General features: G+C 45.6%; 1 protein-coding gene across 1 annotated transcript in view; it reads left to right on the forward strand.

Annotated features, from left to right (window-relative positions):
• The window catches only part of LOC311106198 (RNA-binding protein Musashi homolog 2-like), a 251,675-nt gene that overhangs the window by 63,179 nt on the left and 166,590 nt on the right, over nucleotides 1-21,906 (forward strand). Inside the window, exon 6 of the mRNA XM_084148510.1 lies at nucleotides 13,127-13,219. Within this exon, the coding sequence (XP_084004636.1) occupies nucleotides 13,127-13,219 (93 nt within the window). The remainder of the gene's footprint in view (nucleotides 1-13,126; nucleotides 13,220-21,906) is intronic.

The raw sequence follows: 21,906 nt of genomic DNA on the forward strand, positions 1-21,906 counted from the left end.
GCCTGTACAGAATACAAATATTCCAAAACATGCATCATGCACTTAAAACTGCAAAACATGTGGCAAAGAAATGAACTTCATGTCCTGGAAAACAAAGTGTTATGTTTGGGGCAAACACAACACATCACTGAGTACCACTCTTCATATTTTCAAGCATGGTGGTGGCTGCATCATGTTATGCTCATCATGGTATGCTTGTCATCGGCAAGGACTAGGGAGTTTTTTAAAATTAAAATAAACTGGATAGAGCTAAGCACAGGCAAAATCCTAGAGTAAAACCTGGTTCAGTCTGCTTTCCAACAGACACTGGGAGACAAATTCACCTTTCAGAAGGACAATAACCTGAAACACAAGGTCAAATATACACTGTAGTTGCTTTCCAAGACGACATCGAATGTTCCTGAGTGGCCTAGTTACGGTTTTATCTTAAATCTGCTTGTAAATCTATGGCAAGATTTGAAAATGGCTGTCTAGCAATGATCAACAACCAACTTCACAGAGCTTAAAGAATTTTGAAAAGAATAATGTGCAAATATTGTACAATCCAGGTGTGGAAAGCTCTTAGAGACTTACCCAGAAAGACTCACGGCTGTAATCGCAGCCAAAGGTGATTTTAACATGTATTGACTTAGGGGTGTGAATAGTTATGCAAATGAGATATTTAATTAAAAAATAAATTTGCAAAAATGTCTAAAAACATGTTTTGATTTTGTCGTTATGGGTTATTGTGTGTAGGCCAATGACGCAAAAACTCATTGCACGGAGGGCCGAGTGTCTGCAGGTTTTTGTTTTTTCCTTTCAATTAAAAATTAGACAAACAGGTGAGGGGAGTTCCTTACTAATTAGTGACTTTAGTTCATCAATCAAGTATACGGGAGGAGGGAAAACCTGCAGACACAAAATATTTTAACCGTGTTCGTGCCACTCGGAACATATTCTCTCCATGTCATTATACAGCACAGTAATCCAAGACTGAGAGGGGGCTTTGGCCCTAGTTAATGGGAGCTATTAGCCATTTTGGTTAGAGAGACAGAGCGAGAGAGTCAGAGAGAGAGGTACACTTGGACTGGCTTTGACCAAGCCTTATCATACTAAAGCAGGGCCCTGTCCTCTGTATACAGTGTAAACCAATCGGACCACGTGTTTATGACGGCTTTCATTAATAACAGCAGGCAGGCTGTTTGAGTTCAAATATTTTTCCAAGTCAGATGTATTTTTCAGCTGATATCGCCCTGAGACAGATGTTAAATTACTGCCACAGAGAAGCATTTCAACTGATGTCTTTGTGTGGGTACTGTAGAGTGGAGGAGCAGTGTAGGACCCATGCCACAGAACATGTTTCTCAAGGTGAAATGAAATATTTATCAGCTCTTCATTTACGTTGAGAAATACATCAAAGCCACAAAAAATGTTTGTGATGATATTAGCATGGGTTTGTTCTCTTTTTATTGTTGGTCATGGGTTGTTTTTGATCCGTTTTGTATTTGATGTAGGGCTTCATTTGATTTCATCAGATTATCAGAAAGTGAATTTCCTAAACTAGCTTGCTGATGGTCAACATTTTAATAGGAAAGCCTCTTTCTAATCAACATAATCATTCCAGTGCTTGCAATCAAAAGTCAATCAGAAGGCTAACATTAAGCCTCTTGCATGTTATATTTAGAGGTGAAAGAAAACAAATGTGCCCCAATGGTAAACCGCTCTAGCTGCTCCACCTAACCTGAATGACTGTATGTGTACTGAGTTCTGGAGCACAGAGAGCGTGTTTGTTTTTGTATATCCAAGTGGGCCCTTTACATGGAGTGATCTCCTCTCCTCCACTACACTCCATGTGTGTTACACAGCCGAGGCGGCGCCTGCCTGCCAATGCTGTGTGTCACACAGACCTGGCTCTATGAAGGTGTGTGTGTGTAGTGTTGTAGAGACCCCGGCCCAGGTTAACAAGGATCTCAGAGCCAGGCAGGAAGTGTTCTGGACAGGCGGGCCGTGAAAACATACCCAGCTCTGTGGTCAGTTAGCGAGGCTCCGGTTGGTGTTTAGAGAGAACACACTGGCTACCCAGACCAGGCCACACAACATGGCTGCACAGGCCAGAGGGGGAGAGAGAGAGCGAGAGGGAGAGAGAGGGAGAGAAAAGAGAGATAACAGAGAGAGGAGAGCAGATAGAGAAGGAGGGAGCCACACATGGATGGATGGATGGATGGATGGAGGTATTCAGCAGTTCAGAGACCTTGTTGCCACGCTTCATTCTGCTAATAAATCTCACCTGTTTGGCCCTTGTGTGTGCATACTGTTAAGCTTTTATCCATGCTTGACATGGAACTGCAAAATGTTGACACTTCTGTGAAGAATCCTCTTTTTACTTCACATTATGTAGTAGTCTTGAGGCCTGATTGTCTCTTTTGACAGAAAGGCATTTCCACAGAGAAGTAGACTGCTCACTCAAGGTTTCAGTCAGCACTTCACCACTGAGAAACAGTGTCCTTGGTCTCCCAGCTAGTGCACAGATAGATGGTTGTGGGGAAAGAAACATTTTGGAAAAAGTCTGTAGAATGCAGGGATGACAGAGAGGAGAAGAATTGAGCCCTCAGAGGAAACAACATGTCAGAGACAGTGACCTATCCTCTATCCTGCCGACCTATAGGAGTGCTGGGAAAGGACAGCTTGTGTATAGAGCTAACAGCTGGTTGGTTGACTTAGGCAAGTGGTGTCGGTGGTGAGTTGTTTGCCGGATTGACGTCACGGCTGCATCAGCTTTCCTCATTTCTCACTACTCCCCCGGAGGCTTAGCAGCTGTGTGGGTTCTCTGTGATCTGGAGCCGCTGAGGCCTGCAGCCTGCAGCTTTCTCCACATGGACAGCCTCTCTAAGGTCTGGAGCCGCTATAGACTGCAGCCTGCAGCTTTCTCCACATGGACAGCCTCTCTAAGGTCTGGAGCCGCTATAGACTGCAGCCTGCAGCTTTCTCCACATGGACAGCCTCTCTAAGGTCTGGAGCCGCTATAGACTGCAGCCTGCAGCTTTCTCCACATGGACAGCCTCTCTAAGGTCTGGAGCCGCTATAGACTGCAGCCTGCAGCTTTCTCCACATGGACAGCCTCTCTAAGGTCTGGAGCCGCTATAGACTGCAGCCTGCAGCTTTCTCCACAGGGACAGCCTCTCTAAGGTCTGGAGCCGCTATAGACTGCAGCCTGCAGCTTTCTCCACATGGACAGCCTCTCTAAGGTCTGGAGCCGCTATAGACTGCAGCCTGCAGCTTTCTCCACATGGACAGCCTCTCTAAGGTCTGGAGCCGCTATAGACTGCAGCCTGCAGCTTTCTCCACATGGACAGCCTCTCTAAGGTCTGGAGCCGCTATAGACTGCAGCCTGCAGCTTTCTCCACATGGACAGCCTCTCTAAGGTCTGGAGCCGCTATAGACTGCAGCCTGCAGCCATTTCCACAGGGACAGCCTCTCTAAGGTCTGGAGCCGCTATAGACTGCAGCCTGCAGCCATTTCCACAGGGACAGCCTCTCTAAGGTCTGGAGCCGCTATAGACTGCAGCCTGCAGCCATTTCCACAGGGACAGCCTCTCACCACACCGAGCGGCACAATCACTAGCTAATCCCTGTTTTTCACCCCACTCTGCTCTGCTTGTGCAGCGACGTGCCCAATCCAAACTGACAGAGCTTGATAGGATCTGCATAGCAGAATGGGAGAAACTCCCCAAATACAGGTGTGCCAAGCTTGTAGCGTCATACCCAAGAAGACTCGAGGCTGTAATCGCTGCCAAAGGTGCTTCAACAAAGTACTGAGTAAAGGGTCTGAATACTTTTGTAAATGTGATATTTCAGTTTTTTATATTTAATACATTTGCAAAAATTTCTAAGAAACAGTTTTTGCTTTGTCATTATGGGGTATTGTTTGTAGATTGATGAGGAACAAAAGCAATTTAATCCATTTTAGAATAAGGCTGTAACGTAACAAAATGTGGAAAAAGTCAAGGGGTCTGAATACTTTGCACTGTATAGCGTGTAAACTTAAAGTGAAGTCAAGCTAAAACATGGCTGCCATCGACAGGGATTATTTTCTGGTGATGGTAAATCATCTCTATCCCAATTGTCACCTGTCCTTTCTGATGAATGGGCAGATTAATCCCCCTCTGCCCCTAGGGCCTACAGAGGGTCAGGAGGAGAACGATTCTTATACCATCTCTAACTCTCTCTCTCTCTCTGTCCCGCTCCATCTAGCTCTCTCTTTCTATCTATCTATCTATCTATCTCTCTCTATCTATTTCTTTCTATCTATCGCTCTCTCTTGCGCTCTCTCGTTCTCGCTCTCTGGGCCATCTCTGGCTGGTGGCCTACCTTCTCACCCTTCTCTCACCCCACAGGATCCAAGCTTATCCCTCCCCAATTTCATCTATAGCCTTAAATCCTCCTGATCGGCTCATTCCCTGGCAGCCACCACCACTACGTTGTGTGTGTGTGTGTGTGTGTGTGTGTGTGTGTGTGTGTGTCCCCGAACCTGTTGGTTCACTCCAACAGGTAATCCAGTTGATGTTTTCCACACACTCTATGGGCTCTTTTCACTCGAGCGCACAACTGTTTCTGTATTTTTCCTGGCCACCTTACTGAGCCCTGTACAGTTCAGGATTTAAGCATTGTGTGTCTGTCTCTACTCGGTTTGTTTTCCATTGTTGTCAAAGGTAAAGCCAAGGCCTGGTGGGTCAGAAGTAACAGTTAGTAGGCCCCACTATTTGCCAGATTGGTATGGCTGATATGGTGAGAAAGCTTTTTTTTGTTAAAGTTAGTTTGAAAAGATATCAAGCAGATGCAGAGAGATTTGCCAAGCAGTTTTCTTGAGCCTCCCTCCATCAGAGAGTAATGGAAGAGGCTATTGTATTATATTATGCTGTGTGATTTTGTTGTCTGCAGTCTGTACTAGGTCCTGAATGTAGGGTTTGGATATGTTCTGGGGGTGTTGAACAGCACCCCTCCAGGCCTCTCTCCCCTGGCCCTCCTCCCTGTGGCCCTGCTTCAGGCTCCAGGCCTCTCTCCCCTGGCCCTCCTCCCTGTTGCCCTGCTTCAGGCTCCAGGCCTCTCTCCCCTGGCCCTCCTCCCTGTGGCCCTGCTTCAGGCTCCAGGCCTCTCTCCCCTGGCCCTCCTCCCTGTGGCCCTGCTTCAGGCTCCAGGCCTCTCTCCCCTGGCCCTCCTCCCTGTGGCCCTGCTTCAGGCTCCAGGCCTCTCTCCCCTGGCCCTCCTCCCTGTGGCCCTGCTTCAGGCTCCAGGCCTCTCTCCCCTGGCCCTCCTCCCTGTGGCCCTGCTTCAGGCTCCAGGCCTCTCTCCCCTGGCCCTCCTCCCTGTGGCCCTGCTTCAGGCTCCAGGCCTCTCTCCCCTGGCCCTCCTCCCTGTGGCCCTGCTTCAGGCTCCAGGCCTCTCTCCCCTGTTCTCCGCTGACCAGCTGGGTCCAAATTACAAAGAGCCTACCACACTGCCACTTTATGTGCAATTCCACTTTCTATTGAGAAACAAGATTGTTTTTCCCCTCACAAATTGTATTTTGTTTTGTGCTCCTTCCTGCAACCCCTACATGGCCCCCCTCAGAACACAGCAGAGCCCTGTTGTGTTGACAGACGTCACCTTTTTTGGGCCGATGACTGGAATGTATTCTCCTGTTTTTATATTTCTCTTTTTCATGCTCTGTTCAGTTGTTCTCTGACCTGGATTGAACTTAGTAATCAGTTCTTTCCTTCCTCTGGAACAGAAGATTGAAGTCTTGGGGATGATACCCAATCTCAGAAGATCAACATTATGATGATCTTCAAACACTGAGAGGAGGCTGTTGATGCTCAGAGGAGCAGACAGGTCACAGTGCATCAGGGATGGTCAATCTATGGGGAATGACATTTTGTGATGTTTCTAAAGTCTATAGGCCTACTGCGTTCATGTCAATGACTATGAGATGGACAACATCCAGACAGATGATGATTTGTTTGAGCTTGGTGCTGTCTGGGGTGGGAGAAGGTACGGTTTAATCATCTAGGAAGTTACTCATACCGTTCGATTTTGATGGATCTACACAATACAGTACAGTGCTGCTACAGTTCTTTGAAGAAAGACAAAAACTGTGTTTTTCATTGTTCATCATGAAATACTTCTCTAGGCTAGGGAATGGTTCTGTTATATAGTTTTGGGTTATTCTTCCCCATAGACGTAAAGATCAGTGATCAGAGGGGAGTGTTATTCCAGGTGTCGTTTCCCGCTCTATGGCTTTAGACATTCAGTGTATGAATCGTCTGCTGCACTGAAGAAAGTCATCTCCTTCCAAACGACCGGGAACATTGATAGATCTCTCACTGTTAGTGAGGACATTCAAGTCCACGTATCTCTTTTTATTATATTCCTAAATGGCAACTGGGGAAATTTTACTTCAGTATCGGCAAGGTCTATTATAATGGAAAAGGAGAGAAAACAGGCACTTTAAACATGTATATGGCTTCAAGCATAATAGTGTAAGTAATTTGTTAAGTGCTTATAAATCCCTTGCTAAAGTTTCCAAGATCTCTGCCTAAAGCAATCACCTAATTAGCATATACATTTTTCAGAATGGCTTTGAGGAGCGCTCCTCAATTTTTCCCAATTTCATTTTTTTCACTCCCTTAATGTGAAAATATTTTCTCCCGTTCTACAGTTTATTTATCAAAGCTGAAGCTTCATTTGAATTCAGTGTGAGTTCTTTCCTGTGTGAGTCTGGGAGGAGGTGGTGTATCTGTGCTCGGCATCACTGGGGCCCTATAATAAGCTATAAGCTGTTTCTATCAATCTTCATAACTGTAAAATAATCTATTGACTATGGGTAGGAGTGTAAAGCACATGTTCTCATTAAGATAAAACAAAGGAGTGGGTTTTGCCTCCGTTTGTCAAGGTAGAATATTGCTGCCTGTTCTACCAAGGCGATATTAAAAAAGCATGCTGTAAAATAAAGAAACAGCCACGACAGCTTCATATCATTCTCCTTAACAGTGCTTATTTGTTGCCAGGGTGTAATGGTTATGTAAGGACCTCGGTTCTAACCCGAAGATGAAATCAACATGGTCTTTGATGTAAGGTGATTGCAGAGCTGCATGCTATTATAGGTTCCACTATATTTACGTCAAGGAGGCTGCATGCTGCATGCTTATGTCAAAGCAGGGCTTTAACTCCTGTTACATGAATTATCCTCTGGTGGAACGGAAGCTTCTGTTCTGCAGCGTAAAGCAGGTCTCATTTCCACATCGTCTCCGCATTGAGAAAGGTTGGTTAGGTTATGTGTTCAGTCTGGAATCTGGCCAATGAATGGTTGGATTGAGTACTAGGCTACTACACTCAGATCCTTGGAAGTTGACCCTGCTTTGACCTTCTGGATTACTCTCAAAGGAGTGATGATTTTTGTTACTCCATTCCCCTTTTTAAAGGGACAGGGTTAAATGGCACATAGTATTTCTGTATGTAGTTATGTGGAGAACTGAAGCCAGACATAATACTGTACTGTATGCCTGATGCTGCATTTTCATATTATTGATGCTGTTCCTGAGTTGTTTACATTATAGAAATAGCAGGAAAGGATAAAACCATGGGTAGAACAGAATGTACCCTCTGAGCAGCAAACACACATGGCCGGGAAAAAAACAGAGAACAATTGTCAGAAAATGGAACAGAAATACAAAAACTCTAATGGGATGAATGTGTAGCAGTGTGTGGCCTCCGTCAACCAGATCAGTGTGTCTTGATGACACTCCTCTCTCTCTCTCTCTCTCTCTCTCTCTCTCTCTCTCTCTCTCTCTCTCTCTCTCTCTCTCTCTCTCTCTCTCTCTCTCTCTCTCTCTCTCTCTCTCTCTCTCTCTCTCTCTGTCTGGGGGGTCCTGTGGGGAGGGTGTTTGGCTGGGTGGCCTGGGCCGGGGACTCTCTGCATCCATCCAGGCAAATGTAACTAATCAGCTAAGCGGGAGCTCTCAGTCAAACAGGACTATGGCTGTCAGTCAGGGTTAGTAGCTGCCAAGCACATTTGAATATGTGCATTACAATTCCACTTCGCAAATATGGACAAATTGGAGCTCTGCGGCTAAATTTAGGGAGCGTGAATAGAATGTGGCAAGCGTGCTGTCGCACTGTCACTCAAAATGCCGGTGACATGCCTGGCATAAGCTAAAGGAGGGAGGTGGGGGCTTTTTAACTCGCAGCCACTGTCTTTCAGAAAACGTCATTCTCTGATACTTGTTGGTAATCAGTGCTGGATGTGTGATTTGAGATGATGGAGGGAGGGAGGGAGGAGGGGAGTTCATTATCTCACTCAAATCAGGCAGGGTCCAGCCATAAAGAGGCAAAGCTGATGAAGAAAATCAGCTGAGTCTTGTAAGGGGCGTCTCATCAAATCAGCTGGGTCTCGAATAGGGGCGTCTTGTCCAATCAAATCAGCTGAGTCTCGTATAGGGACGTCTCGTTTTCCTCTTACATAGTCTGAACAACAGTAGTAGTCAGACTCAATCACAGCCTTCGTCATTAACCACAATCAAAGTGGAGAGGCTGGCACTTAATCACAAGTAAATAAGTAAACACAAACTAACGCATGTCATTACACAGACCACTCTACTGGTCCCTTGGGGAGGTTTTAGAGATGGGACCGCTAGAGTTGATACACAACAGGTGTTCCCCTCCACACTCCTCCCTCCTCCCTCCTCACTCCTCCCTCTTCTCTCCTCCCTCCACACTCCTCCCTCATCTCTCCTTCCTCCTCTTTCCTCACTCCTCTCTCCTTCCTCCTCTTTCCTCACTCCTTCCTCCTCTTTCCTCACTCCTTCCTCCTCACTCCTCTCTCCTCCCTCCTCCCTCCTCCCTCCTACCTCCTCTCTCCTCTTTCCTGACTAGTATTAACACTGTATACATGCATCTCTTGCATATATCACACTATAATATTTAGTCAGTTCATATTGGGACAGCATCAGCTTTTCCACTCTCCATGACTGTTTTCCTTTAGTTGTCCTGCTCTGTGCCTGGATAAAGATCTGTGTTTGAGGGTGTTTTTTTCACTACAGCACATCATCTAATGAAAGATCTTAATTAGATCTCCTCTGTGCCCAGAGAAATATAGATGCAATAATCAGTCTTCACTCCTAACTATCACTTTTGGTTCCATGTCATGAGGCTGCCTTCGTCATCCATCCTCCTTCTGTTAGTCAACTTTGAAATCCTCACATCCTCTGAAGGAAGTCCTGAGTTGCAGAGTTAAAGAACTATTCTCCTGCTCTAGGAAAGAGTCGCTGATCGCAGTCCTCCTGTGATAAGAGCAGAGAGAGACTCTGCTTGCTTCTCCTGTTGAGGCGTGTGATTACACAACGAGGAGAGGGGACTGACTCCATCCATTACCTCCACCTCTCCATCACATCACGGCCCCCTGAGTGATTCTGTTAGCTCCTCTCTCTCTCCGACACCTCACTGCTTTATGACGCCGTTCATCTTCTGACGTCCACGACCATCCACACACCACATGTTGTTTTCCTCTACCTTCCACCTTCTTTCCCTCAATCCATCCAATTCAAACAAACTTCTACGAAATAGAGGTAGGAAAATGTCTGGCTGCTTTACAGCATCAGCTGTGGAGCGTTATCTGAGCTAGATATCGTTAGACGGTGCGTCTGTATATTTCTATTTTCTGTCTAAAGTAAATGCCCTGGTCCTGGCACTAGATGCCCTCTGTCAGTGGTGTAGAGGGTCTAATGAATGTTGAAAAGGCTTGAAGAGGCCAAGTCGTTCTACACCATCCCCTCACTGTGGAGGAGGTGCAAAACTACTGCAGCAGGTCTTCACTGCAGCTGCTGCTTCATACTTTCTCTTCTCAGAGTTGCACTGAAAGCCTTTTCTAACCATCAGCCTGTATGCTAATGTGTAGAAGGAGGGAGTCAGTCATATGCCAGGTGAGAGGAGGAGGGAAAGAGGCGGTCAGCAGTTTTACCAGGTGCCTCAGGAGCATTCTTAAAAAGACATCAAAACATACATTTTCAGTAAAACATATATATTTTTTTTTTAGCATTTTATTGCCTGTGTTAATGGAAATGTCAGTAACGTTTTATTATTGTCCTTGATTGGTCCTCTATCTGCTCTCTACGGTTGACTTGATGCTTGCTTGCCAAACTGGCTGGTTTTAAAAGTGCCTCTACATCATAAGCTGTAAAAGAGGACAGAAAACGTTAGGGAGAGTGGATGAAGCTAGACTAAACACCCTGTTGATGACAGGCAACCTTTTCTTCAGGGTCTCCGTCATCTGTGAAACAGCCCACCTGTTTCCCTCCGATTGTCATTGGTGTTTTATCAACACTTCACAGCCCAAGCAGGCAGAACAAGTCTGCCCACTCCAGACGTGTCCAGGTGTGTGTGAAGGAGAATCTTTCAGCGGCAGGCTGACAGCTGACATTCTCCAAAAGGGGTAGGCAGGAAGACAGGAGGCATTTGGAATCACAAGAATGGAGAAGAATTATCAATCTGGGTCCATGAAAGACGACAGGGCCTAAACAGCAGCATCAGCAGCTGGAGACTGACTGAGAATTCCCCAAGTCAGCGACTGGCTCCCTGCACAGATAGAAAAACACATTGCATTCTCTCCTCCATCACCATCAGGCCGTGCCGTGCCGTTCACTGGTGTGTCATTCACATTTCTCCACTCGGCGCTCTCCAGAGACTGCTTTTTCATATTCATGGCTTCGGCCTGGGAATTTATGTACTTGAGATTGCAAAGATGCCTAAATCTCTGCTTGGACCGACATTATTTTATCCCCTTAACCAGGGGTAGGCAACTAGATTCAGCCACGGGCCGATTTTTGTCTGAGCGTATGGTCAGGGGGCCGGAACATAATTATAATAATTTGTGCAATGCAAATTGACCACAACTAAGCCCAAAAAGAGATTGTACCTCGATTATATTGATACACGATCACATGCCTTTTATTTAATCATGGGAATAATGGGAACAGATTTCCTAAATTAAACTAATTTTTAGCTGAAGTCCTGGTGATTTTAGTATTTTCTGATCAATAAACTAAAATCCAGCAACCGACACCTGTCCTAAGCTCTCTAGCTCTGAACACTAACTACAGTGTCTGTGTGGAGAGGAGAGGGGAGGGGAGGGGAGGGGAGGGGAGGGGAAGACCAGCCCATGCATTGTTTTGTGTTCATTTCTTTGTAACACGTACTGAACCTCTCCCCTCCTCTCCTCACGGCACGACTCTCCCTCGTCTTCCTTTCCACCACTGCTTCACAGATGGAGCTTTTCAAATTTACACAAATAATGAGACACTGTTTGGTTTTGTAACTAACTGCACCCGCCTGGATCCATCCAATCCCCCTGTGATAAGAGCAGAGAGAGACGCTGCTTGCTTCTCCTGTTGAGGTGTGTGATTACACAACGAGGAGAGGGGACTGACTCCATCCATTACCTCCACCTCTCCATCACATCACGGCCCCCTGAGTGATTCTGTTAGCTCCTCTCTCTCTCCGACACCTCACTGCTTTATGACGCCGTTCATCTTCTGACGTCCACGACCATCCACACACCACATGTTGTTTTCCTCTACCTTCCACCTTCTTTCCCTCAATCCATCCAATTCAAACAAACTTCTACGAAATAGAGGTAGGAAAATGTCTGGCTGCTTTACAGCATCAGCTGTGGAGCGTTATCTGAGCTAGATATCGTTAGACGGTGTGTCTGTATATTTCTGTGAGGGATATTGAAGCTGAGGGTGGACAGTGATGTCTAAAGTAAATGCCCTGGTCCTGTCACTAGATGCCCTCTGTCAGTGGTGTAAAGGGTCTAATGAATGTTGAAAAGGCTTGAAGAGGCCAAGTCGTTCTACACCATCCCCTCACTGTGGAGGAGGTGCAAAACTACTGCAGCAGGTCTTCACTGCAGCTGCTGCTTCATACTTTCTCTTCTCAGAGTTGCACTGAAAGCCTTTTCTAACCATCAGCCTGTATGCTAATGTGTAGAAGGAGGGAGTCAGTCATATGCCAGGTGAGAGGAGGAGGGAAAGAGACAGAGAAAGGAAGAGAGAGTATACAGTAAGACTGATAGAGGAAGGGAGGAGGAGGAGTGAAGATGGAAGGCATGTTGTCTGGTGTCAGAGAAGGACAAAGGGAAAGAGACAGGAGGAGGAGAGGGGTGGAGGGAGGAGGAGGAGAGGGATGGAGGGAGGCGGAGGAGAGAGGGAAGATGGAAGGCATGTTGTCTGGTGTCACAGTGGAGAGAAATGGACAGAGTAATTGTGTTGTTCCAGGGCCTGAGAGATCCCTTCAGCCATGGCCCGCACGCACGCTCACACTCACACTCACACTCACACACACACACACACACAGACAGACACAGACACACACACACACACACACACACAGAGGCCCGCATGCCTGTCAGGAGGCATGAAGACAGCAGAAGCTGAAAAAACCCAACTCTCAGCAGACAAGTTGAGGCAGACTGCTAGCGCCAAGCCCAGCCTGAAAATGACTGGGGAGAAAGACATACAGGCAGATTATCTATCAAGGGAAGCAGATGAAACTGCAGGGAGGGAAAGATGTCAGGTGGACGGAGAGAAGAGAAGGAAGGTAGGTAGAGAGAGATGGAGACTGAAGTGGTGCTGGCTTACTGCTCATAAAAATGGCGGGTGATAAATGTTGATGGTTTCCCTGGCTACACTTGGCCATCCATTGTGTCGGGCTGTGTTGCTAGTGCTAATGGGTAGTCCAACCATGGGTGGTGGCGGACAAGGGGAAAGATGTGCTCTCTCCTCTGACCCACTGGGTGTTAACCTTGACTCCTTTCTCCTCTCTTCTTTCTCCCATTTCCTCTCTCCTGTCTTCTCTCTCCTCTCCTCTTCTCTCCTATCTTCTCTCTCCTATCTTCTCTCTCCTCTCCTCTTGTGTTTCAAAGCTCTGTGTGTGGCCTTGGGAAGGACGCCCCCTGGCCACGTCCCCACACACCGCAACAAGACTTGCAGCTAACGTGCTACACTACTCAACACTCTGTTCAGACTCAGCAAACGATGAATCTGGGCTCTTGAGATTTGTCCTCTAAAATGCTTTCATATGTTGCTGATCTCTTTTCTCTCTTCTTTCTCTCCTTCCAGATGGTCACAAGAACAAAGAAAGTATTCGTAGGAGGATTATCAGCGAACACAGTAGTTGAAGATGTGAAGCAGTATTTTGAACAGTTTGGCAAGGTAAGGCTTATTTGGAAATGATTTCCTCTTCTTGTCCTGGGTCGTTCAGGGGCTGGGTCATATCAAGATTATGGACTCTAGCGGATGATGATGTTCTGTGGCACTCTAATTGGCAGTCAACAGCCTCATCAAGTCTTTAATAGAGAGCTGTGGTTTGGAGGTCTACGGTCTCATTCCCTGGGATGTGGCTGGTTGTTTAGATGAGTCTCCCCAATATAGGAATATCCTGCTGCTTGTACCATAATACCTGTTTTGTCAGTTGTCAGCCATGTTGGGGGATTGATTCCATTGTCACTTCTGAAGTGTCTGTTTTAGCTTCTCCTTAGCATTGTTTGAATATTCTCCTTCTTTTCCAGAGATATTGGGGACAGAGCCAGGTTTTGATTGAGTGGCCTGGTTTTCCTGGCCTGCTAAGGCCTTGTTGAAATATTTAGAAAATTCATCCTTTCTTCCTCCCTTCGTTGAAGTAATCACTGATCCGACATGACTGGATTGGTGAGAGCTCAAATACTGGAGCTCTTGCTTTCACCTTTCCAATCGTGTTAGATCAGTGATTACTTTAAAGGCCCAGTGCAGTCAAAAATGTGATTTTCCAGCATTTCATATATATTTCCCCACTGAGGTTGAAATAATACTGTGAAATTGTTAAAATTATGATAATGTGCTTTCAGTGTAAGAGCTGTTTGAAAAGACTGCCTTAAATTTCATCCTGTTTTGATGGGATGGAGTTTTGGCCTGCCTGGTGACATCACCATGCGGTAAATGAGTTAATAGACCAATAAGAAAGAGAGTTCCAAACCTCTCTGCCAATAATGGCTTGTTTTCAGTTTTCCCCTCCCCACTCAGACCACTACCAAACAGTCCTAGCAAAATTCTTGCTTGATAAATGGATCTGCTAAGAAGCTTCTTTATTTTTTTTTTTGATTATTTTAATTTAAAACAATCACAGTAATGATTTGATATTGAGATAAAAACAGCTGCATTGGACCTTTAAGGAACGGGCCACATGGCTACTGTCCTGGAAGCCTCTCGATCTCAGGCTCTCCTGGGTTAGAGGAGGCCCAATCAGACTGACTGACAGAGGGGCTGGATCCTGTCCCCATACCCCCCCTTCCCCAGGTCACCAGACTGAACTCACGGCCGCAGGACCCCGTCTGTCTGCCTCGCACTATTGCCCCCTCTGTGTGTGTATGTGTGTGTGTGTGTGCTTGTCAGTGAGGAATCCATCTGAGTGAATAAACCAGTTAATTAGCCAATGTCCTCTCAGAGAAATGAGAGCAGACCTGTACCAAGCACAGCAGCTGTGTTTTGAAGGGAAGAAGTAAGTGAAGGGATGAGAGAGAGGGATGGAGGGGAAAGAGGGAGGGAGGAGGGGGGCTGGAAGTGAGATGTCTGAAATGTAAACTCTGGGAATCCATTTGCAGCCTGCTCTTGATGACTCCCATGTCAGCACTACTGATACCTGTGTGTGTGTGTGTGTGTGTGTGTTTATCAATGTCTGAGTGTGTGTGTGTGTGTGTGTGTGTGTGTGTGTCAGTATGTGTTTCCCATTTGTGTTTTGTTTGGTGTGGAGCCATAATTAGCCAATTAGCAGAGTGTGCTGCTGGCTGTGTGTGTGCGTCATGGGTGTAGGAAGCAGGTGGCGTGGGGCACCAGGGTCATAGGATCTGTCTCCTCACAGACTGTGCTGTCCCAGACCTAGCAGGCTGATGTGTGTGTACGACTATGGCAGAGTGCTCTCCAGAAGAGAGGCCTTTCCGCCCTGTTCCATGCGTCAGCCCCAAAGTGCATCTTAAGCAGAGCTGTGACGCCCAGGAGCCCTAGGCTACAGAAAGCTACATGTACTGTACTGAATGAGTCTGTTTAAATGGACCAGGGACACTGCCACCTCTGTTTACATACAGTCATCTACCCTTCAGTGATACACTATGTATTGTCTTAATTGAGACCATAGTGACTGTCTTTTGGGATATTATTTGCGTATGGTACTAATTAATCTCCTTCCTCTTTCCTCCAAGAGTAGTGCTTTATCAGCTAGCTAGCTATACCCAGTGTTATAAACCCAATGCAGTTTTCACAAAGTCTTGACAAAGTGAACAATTCTCTCAGGAGTTTTACAGTTGGGGCTAAACAACATGGGGACGGCGCAACTTAGATGATTCATTATCATGATTATGCAATGGGGCACTCTTAACCTCTTCCTGGCGTAATCTTCAAAATTAGCAGAAAAGTGGGAGCCCAGTCACCCCACCCCCCTCCTCCTCCCTCCTGCATTGTTAACACCCAGAGCAGGCTAATTAGCAAGGCTTGCTACTGCTTAGTCATACATACGTTTGTTATAATCGGCTTGGAGTTTGTCTCAAAACAAAGTGCACTTATCTGGCTGAGCTGCAACAACTCCTGCTTGGGTTGTTGACCCTGCTCTGACCTAACCTTTCACCTGTCATCAGTGATACTGTACCTGGACTTTACATTGAGACAAACCCAGTGTTTAGTTTAATTTGGCCTGTCATAAACAACAGCCATATTACTATTATTTGTGGTTATATTATGTTTTATCTTAATGTACTGTTCTAATGTGTGAAAACCTGACTTTATAGAAATTGAAAAAGACTATTCAAAGCAAATCTAAAATAACATAAATCCATTTAGAATTCAGTCTCAGACTTTTACCTCCGCCCCAAAAAACATTCTCTGCACAGTACAGCAGAGCCACAAAAGCTAAGCAGTGAGCTAAAAGGTGAAATTGTTTAATATGGTTGAATCCTCAACTCAAGCTTTTAGCTTCTTCTCCCAATTCCCTGCTGGAGAAGGAAGGAGGGAAACAAATGAGGGGTTAGTGAGGGATGAAAGAGGGAAGTAGACTCCTCATCTCCAGTCCACAGGATTCGTTTTGTCATGATGCCCACATCTCAGAGTCACCCAGAGCCTGTCTGTGTGTGTGTGTCTGTGTGTGTGTGTGTGTGTGTGTGTGTGTGTGTACTCCTAATAAGCTCTCAGAATACTCTTCATTGCCCCAGTGCCAATGAGTGAAACTGAATCTCCTTGTGAAGATTGAAAACACAATTGATTCAATGTTGGCCAAAGCTGTCCCCAGACTCACTGTCGTACCCCTTTGTGTAATTACTGTGAAGTTGGAGCTTTAGAGATTGGCTCCTTGTTCTTCTTCTACAGATGAATAGAAGGCAGAGGGCACAGACCAAAGTCAACATTCTAACACCCCTCATACTGCCCAGGAAAGATTTGAAATGAATATATTCAGAAAAATATATTTGAATAGGGCATTTTCCTTTTTTGTCATAATAGTAATTGATTCTTTCAACTAAGGTGATTGGTGGAGTTGTGTTGATTCTGTCTCTTGGGGGTGAGAATGGCTTTGCTTCATCTACCTCACAGCCCCAAACTCATTCTAGCCCACTAATGGCCATCCTAACTAATGGTTTTTCTCCTGAAAGTCCCTCAGCTTCCCTCCTTACCCTTACCTGTCTTACCTCACAACCTTTAATGATGGCCCCATAGTGGAGGCCTGTCAGCTTTTGTACTTAACCTAACCTGTTCACCACCTCCTCCACTGGGCCACATGCCAGCCCGATAGCAGCTTGCTGTTTAGTCCAGGGCCTTGTGATTCTCCTACAGAACCAGGCGGTAAATACCATTGTGGCTTTGCCTCTAATACAAGGTTAACATGTCTTATTTGACTGGTTCACAGCACCAGGGAACTGCTGCGCTGTTAGCTCTTCTAACAGTTTACTGTGTAAATGATCTGTAAAGCAGGTTTTGTTTGGTACCCAACTGACTCCTCCTCCGCTCTGTTCCACCGTGCGGTTGCTGGGCTGGGCTGCTTGTGGTTTTAATTCTGGTGAAATCACCGGCGGTTATGGCTTGAGCCTCTAGCATAGAATGAATGAAGAGAGAGCGAGCGCTAACTGAACCTGCCAGTTCGGAGGAGAGAGAGAAAGAACAAGACAAATGGTTTAATATTCTCTCAAACCTTTGTTTGCTCTGCGTATTGGCAGTGTTTCCTGTAGTCAAGGGGGAGGATTTTAAACGGCCACTTGGGAATAGGAAGTTACACTGCTGCATCTTGGCGACGTTTTCCATTCTAATTTCATGTCCTTTTTATTTTTCTTGCCTGCGAGTGTGGTTCAGCCTATAGAGATGATCGGTCTTTCGGTACTAGCTTCTCGGAGGCTATGTGCCATTCAGAGGGTTGGCACTCCACCTCAATTGCATCCCAGCTTTTAGGGGCAATGTCCTCTTCAATGTCAAACCCTAAGAGTCTATCTATGGGTAGTGCATATGTGGCTCTGGTTGAAGGTAGTGCATTATAAAGGGAATTGGGTGTAATTTGAGACGCACTCAACCTGTTCCATGATTTTCATCAGGTCATTCGCCTTTCAATTAAATGGCCCCTCACAGTCCACATTAATTCCCCAAACTCATTCTAGCCCACTAATGGCCATCCTAACTAATGGTTTTTCTCCTGAAAGTCCCTGAGCTCTGAGATGATTTAGTGGGTGAGGGGGCTGGACTGCAGGTCTTATGGATGTCATCAGGATTGGGTCCCTCATGGTTTGTTATCAGCAATTATGAAATTTACCAAATGGTGAAATTCACCACCTATCCAAAGTAAAGTAATGCCAATGAACAAAATTCATCACTCTTGTTATTTGATGTCGATATAATAAATGTTTTTGGCTTTGGTTTTACAACCCATAGATCCCCTGGTCAGTGGGTTTCAAGGTCCCTCAGTCCTCACTATATGGTTTGGTGTCCATGTAACGCTTTAGACCAGTAAATCCTTCTAGAGCATTTCCCCTAGGGTAGGACGGGATTGCCTCAGAAGTAAATCATTGGGTCATTTGTATAAAACACCTGTCAGTTCTACTCAAAGACCCAAGCTGTTTAAAGAAGATTGAATGGATTGCTGGCACCCGCTCACTTGGCTAAATCTCATATACAGTGAGGGAAGAAAGTATTTGATCCCCTGCTGATTTTGTACGTTTGCCCACTGACAAAGACATGATCAGTCTATAATTTTAATGGTAGGTTTATTTGAACAGTGAGAGACAGAATAACAACAAAAAAATCCAGAAAAACGCATGTCAAAAATTTTATAAATTGATTTGCATTTTAATGAGGGAAATAAGTATTTGACCCCTCTGCAAAACATGACTTAGTACTTGGTTGCAAAACCCTTGTTGGCAATCACAGAGGTCAGATGTTTCATGTAGTTGGCCACCAGGTTTGCACACATCTCAGGAGGGATTTTGTCCCACTCCTCTTTGCAGATCTTCTCCAAGTCATTAAGGTTTCGAGCCTGACGTTTGGCAACTCGAACCTTCAGCGCCCTCCACAGATTTTCTATGGGATTAAGGTCTGGAGATTGGCCACTCCAGGACCTTAATGTGCTTCTTCTTGAGCCACTCCTTTGTTGCCTTGGCCGTGTGTTTTGGGTCATTGTCATGCTGGAATACCCATCCACGACCCATTTTCAATGCCCTGGCTGAAGGAAGGAGGTTCTCACCCAAGATTTGACGGTACATGGCCCCGTCCATCGTCCCTTTGATGCGGTGAAGTTGTCCTGTCCCCTTAGCAGAAAAACACCCCCAAAGCATAATGTTTCCACCTCCATGTTTGACGGTGTGGATGGTGTTCTTGGGGTCATAGCCAGCATTCCTCCTCCTCCAAACACGGCGAGTTGATGCCAAAGAGCTCGATTTTGGTCTCATCTGACCACAACACTTTCACCCAGTTCTCCTCTGAATCATTCAGATGTTCATTGGCAAACTTCAGACGGGCCTGTATATGTGCTTTCTTGAGCAGGGGGACCTTGCGGGCACAGCAGGATTTCAGTCCTTCATGGCGTAGTGTGTTACCAATTGCTTTCTTGGTGACTATGGTCCCAGCTGCCTTGAGATCATTGACAAGATCCTCCCGTGTAGTTCTGGGCTGATTCCTCACTGTTCTCATGATCATTGCAACTCCACGAGGTGAGATCTTGCATGGAGCCCCAGGCCAAGGGAGATTGACAGGTCTTTTGTGTTTCTTCCATTTGCGAATAATTGCACCAACTGTTGTCACCTTCTCACCAAGCTGCTTGGCGATGGTCTTGTAGCCCATTCCAGCCTTGTGTAGGTCTACAATCTTGTCCCTGACATCCTTGGAGAGCTCTTTGGTATTGGCCATGGTGGAGAGTTTGGAATCTGATTGATTGATTGATTGCTTCTGTGGACAGGTGTCTTTTATACAGGTAACAAACTGAGATTAGGAGCACTCCCTTTAAGAGTGTGCTCCTAATCTCAGCTCGTTACCTGTATAAAAGACACCTGGGAGCCAGAAATCTTTCTGATTGAGAGGGGGTCAAATACTTATTTCCCTCATTAAAATGCAAATCAATTTATAACATTTTTGACATGTGTTTTTCTGGATTTTGTTGTTGTTATTCTGTATCTCACTGTTCAAATAAACCTACCATTATAAATTATAGACTGATCATTTCTTTGTCAGTGGGCAAACATACAAAATCAGCAGGGGATCAAATACTTTTTTCCCTCACTGTAGATAGCAGGCGACAATCTTTTGTGATTGGTGGAGAATGTGGAGTGAATAAGGAGGTGTAGGGATGTAGAAGGAAGGAGGATGGCTGTTTGAAGCACACAAGGTAAAGCATTCTCTGCTCTGAGATTGCCCACATTTTGAAGATTTTGTCAAAGGGATCTGGCAGAGCTTTGGATGAGATCAACTTATCCGGCTTCCGCAGTGAGTCTCCTCCTGTCAGATAGCATTGGCTTGTCTCGTCTGTCTCGCAGCGCCCTGAAGGAGAGAACAGATTACGATCGGCTCAGGAATGAAGTGGGCCAATTAAATCAGACCGAGGAGCTATTAGGATTTAAAGAAACAGGGTTCTTCCTCAGAATGGAACGCTGCCATGGCATTTCCTCCTATCCACCAGTGCCATACGAAGCCCTGCCGAGACGGCCCCGGACTCGTAATAACTTTCCACTCGGGGGCCTATACCTGTGATCTTCAACCAGGTGAAGGAGGCATCCAAGACATCCAGCGTGAAATAAGCCTTCCCTGCCAATGCTGCTCTGAACACCTGCAATGCCTGGCTCTTTCTCTTTCTCTGCTGCTGGGAGCCGGCAGTAAGGAACGGCAGGTGGCTGATTCTCTAGCGAAACTGCAGAGAACCATTCAGTAAACACTGGCTTGAGTGACGGGCTCCCTCTCAGGCTCCACTCGACCTCAAAAGTTGAGGCGAAACGCGATTATGGTGTCGTATTTCAAGCTATGGTGAGCAGTGACCTTAAGAGTTTAGCATTCTGTTTCTGTCCTATTGTTGTGTATTTTACAGTTAGGATAGGACTAAGACTGTACAGAGATACCTGTGGTCGCCTCGAGTGGAGGAGCTAAGTTAAAATCAACATTTGAGTTCTCAGCGTGAAAACAGACAAGACAAAGGGGAAAGGAAAATCATCACACTAGGTTGCTTCTTAAGCCTTACAACCCCACCTCCCCTCAACACACACACACAATCTGATTGTACAACCACAACAGCATGGATAGTGCACACTGGCAGCCTGTGACAGCTCATTTAGAAAAAAGAAAAACCACCGTCTCCCATTGGGATAACTGCCTCCCACACAAAACACTTTGAGAACACACCGCAAATGGCACCGCTCCCTCCCTCCCTCCCTCCCTCCCTCCCTCCGTCCTTGCAAGGTAGGACTTGTTTTTGTCTGTAGCTTGATGCAAAGGCTTAATGAAGCCTCAAAGGTATTGAACATCATATACAATTACTGTGCTTACACAGCGGAGAAGGAGTGTATAACGCACACAGACACAGCCGGTGCAGCGCGGTGCGATGCTTCTCCAGAGTCCCAGCATTGGAACAGCTCCAGCACAGTCACGACTGACGCGTCAGATTAAAAGACAAGACGAATGTTAGGAGGAGCAGTTCACCATGAAACACTCACTGTCAAGACCTTCTCTTTAGGCTGGTCTAATTAATGTTAACAACAACAGTGATGGTCTGTTTTAATAGACATAAATATAAATATAAATATATATATACACTACCGTTCAAAAGTTTGGGGTCACTTAGAAATGTCCTTGTTTTCAAAAGAAAAGCAATTTTTTTGTCCATTTAAAATAACATTAAATTGATCAGAAATACAGTGTAGACATTGTTAATGTTGTAAATGGCTATTGTAGCTGGAAACGGCTGATTTTCTTATGGAATATCTACATAGCGTACAGAGGCCCATTATCAGCAACCATCAGTCCTGTGTTCCAATGGCACGTTGTGTTTGCTAATCCAAGTTTATCATTTTAAAAGGCTAATTGATCGTTAGAAAACCCTTTTGCAATTATGTTAGCACAGCTGAAAACTGTTGTGCTGATTAAAGAAGCAATACAACTGGCCTTCTTGAGACTATTTGAGTATCTGGAGCATCAGCAATTGTGGGTTCTATTAAAGGCTCAAAATGGCCAGAAACAAATAACTTTCTTCTGAAACTCGTCAGTCTATTCTTGTTCTGAGAAATGAAGGCTATTCCATGCGAGAAATTGCCAAGAAACTGATGATCTCGTACAACGCTGTGTACTACTCCCTTCACAGAACAGCGTAAACTGGCTCTAACCAGAATAGAAAGAGGAGTGGGAGGCCCCGGTGCACAACTGAG

The sequence above is a fragment of the Coregonus lavaretus genome (assembly GCF_964263955.1).
Source record: "Coregonus lavaretus genome assembly, chromosome: 30".
NCBI classification, from domain to species: domain Eukaryota; kingdom Metazoa; phylum Chordata; class Actinopteri; order Salmoniformes; family Salmonidae; genus Coregonus; species Coregonus lavaretus.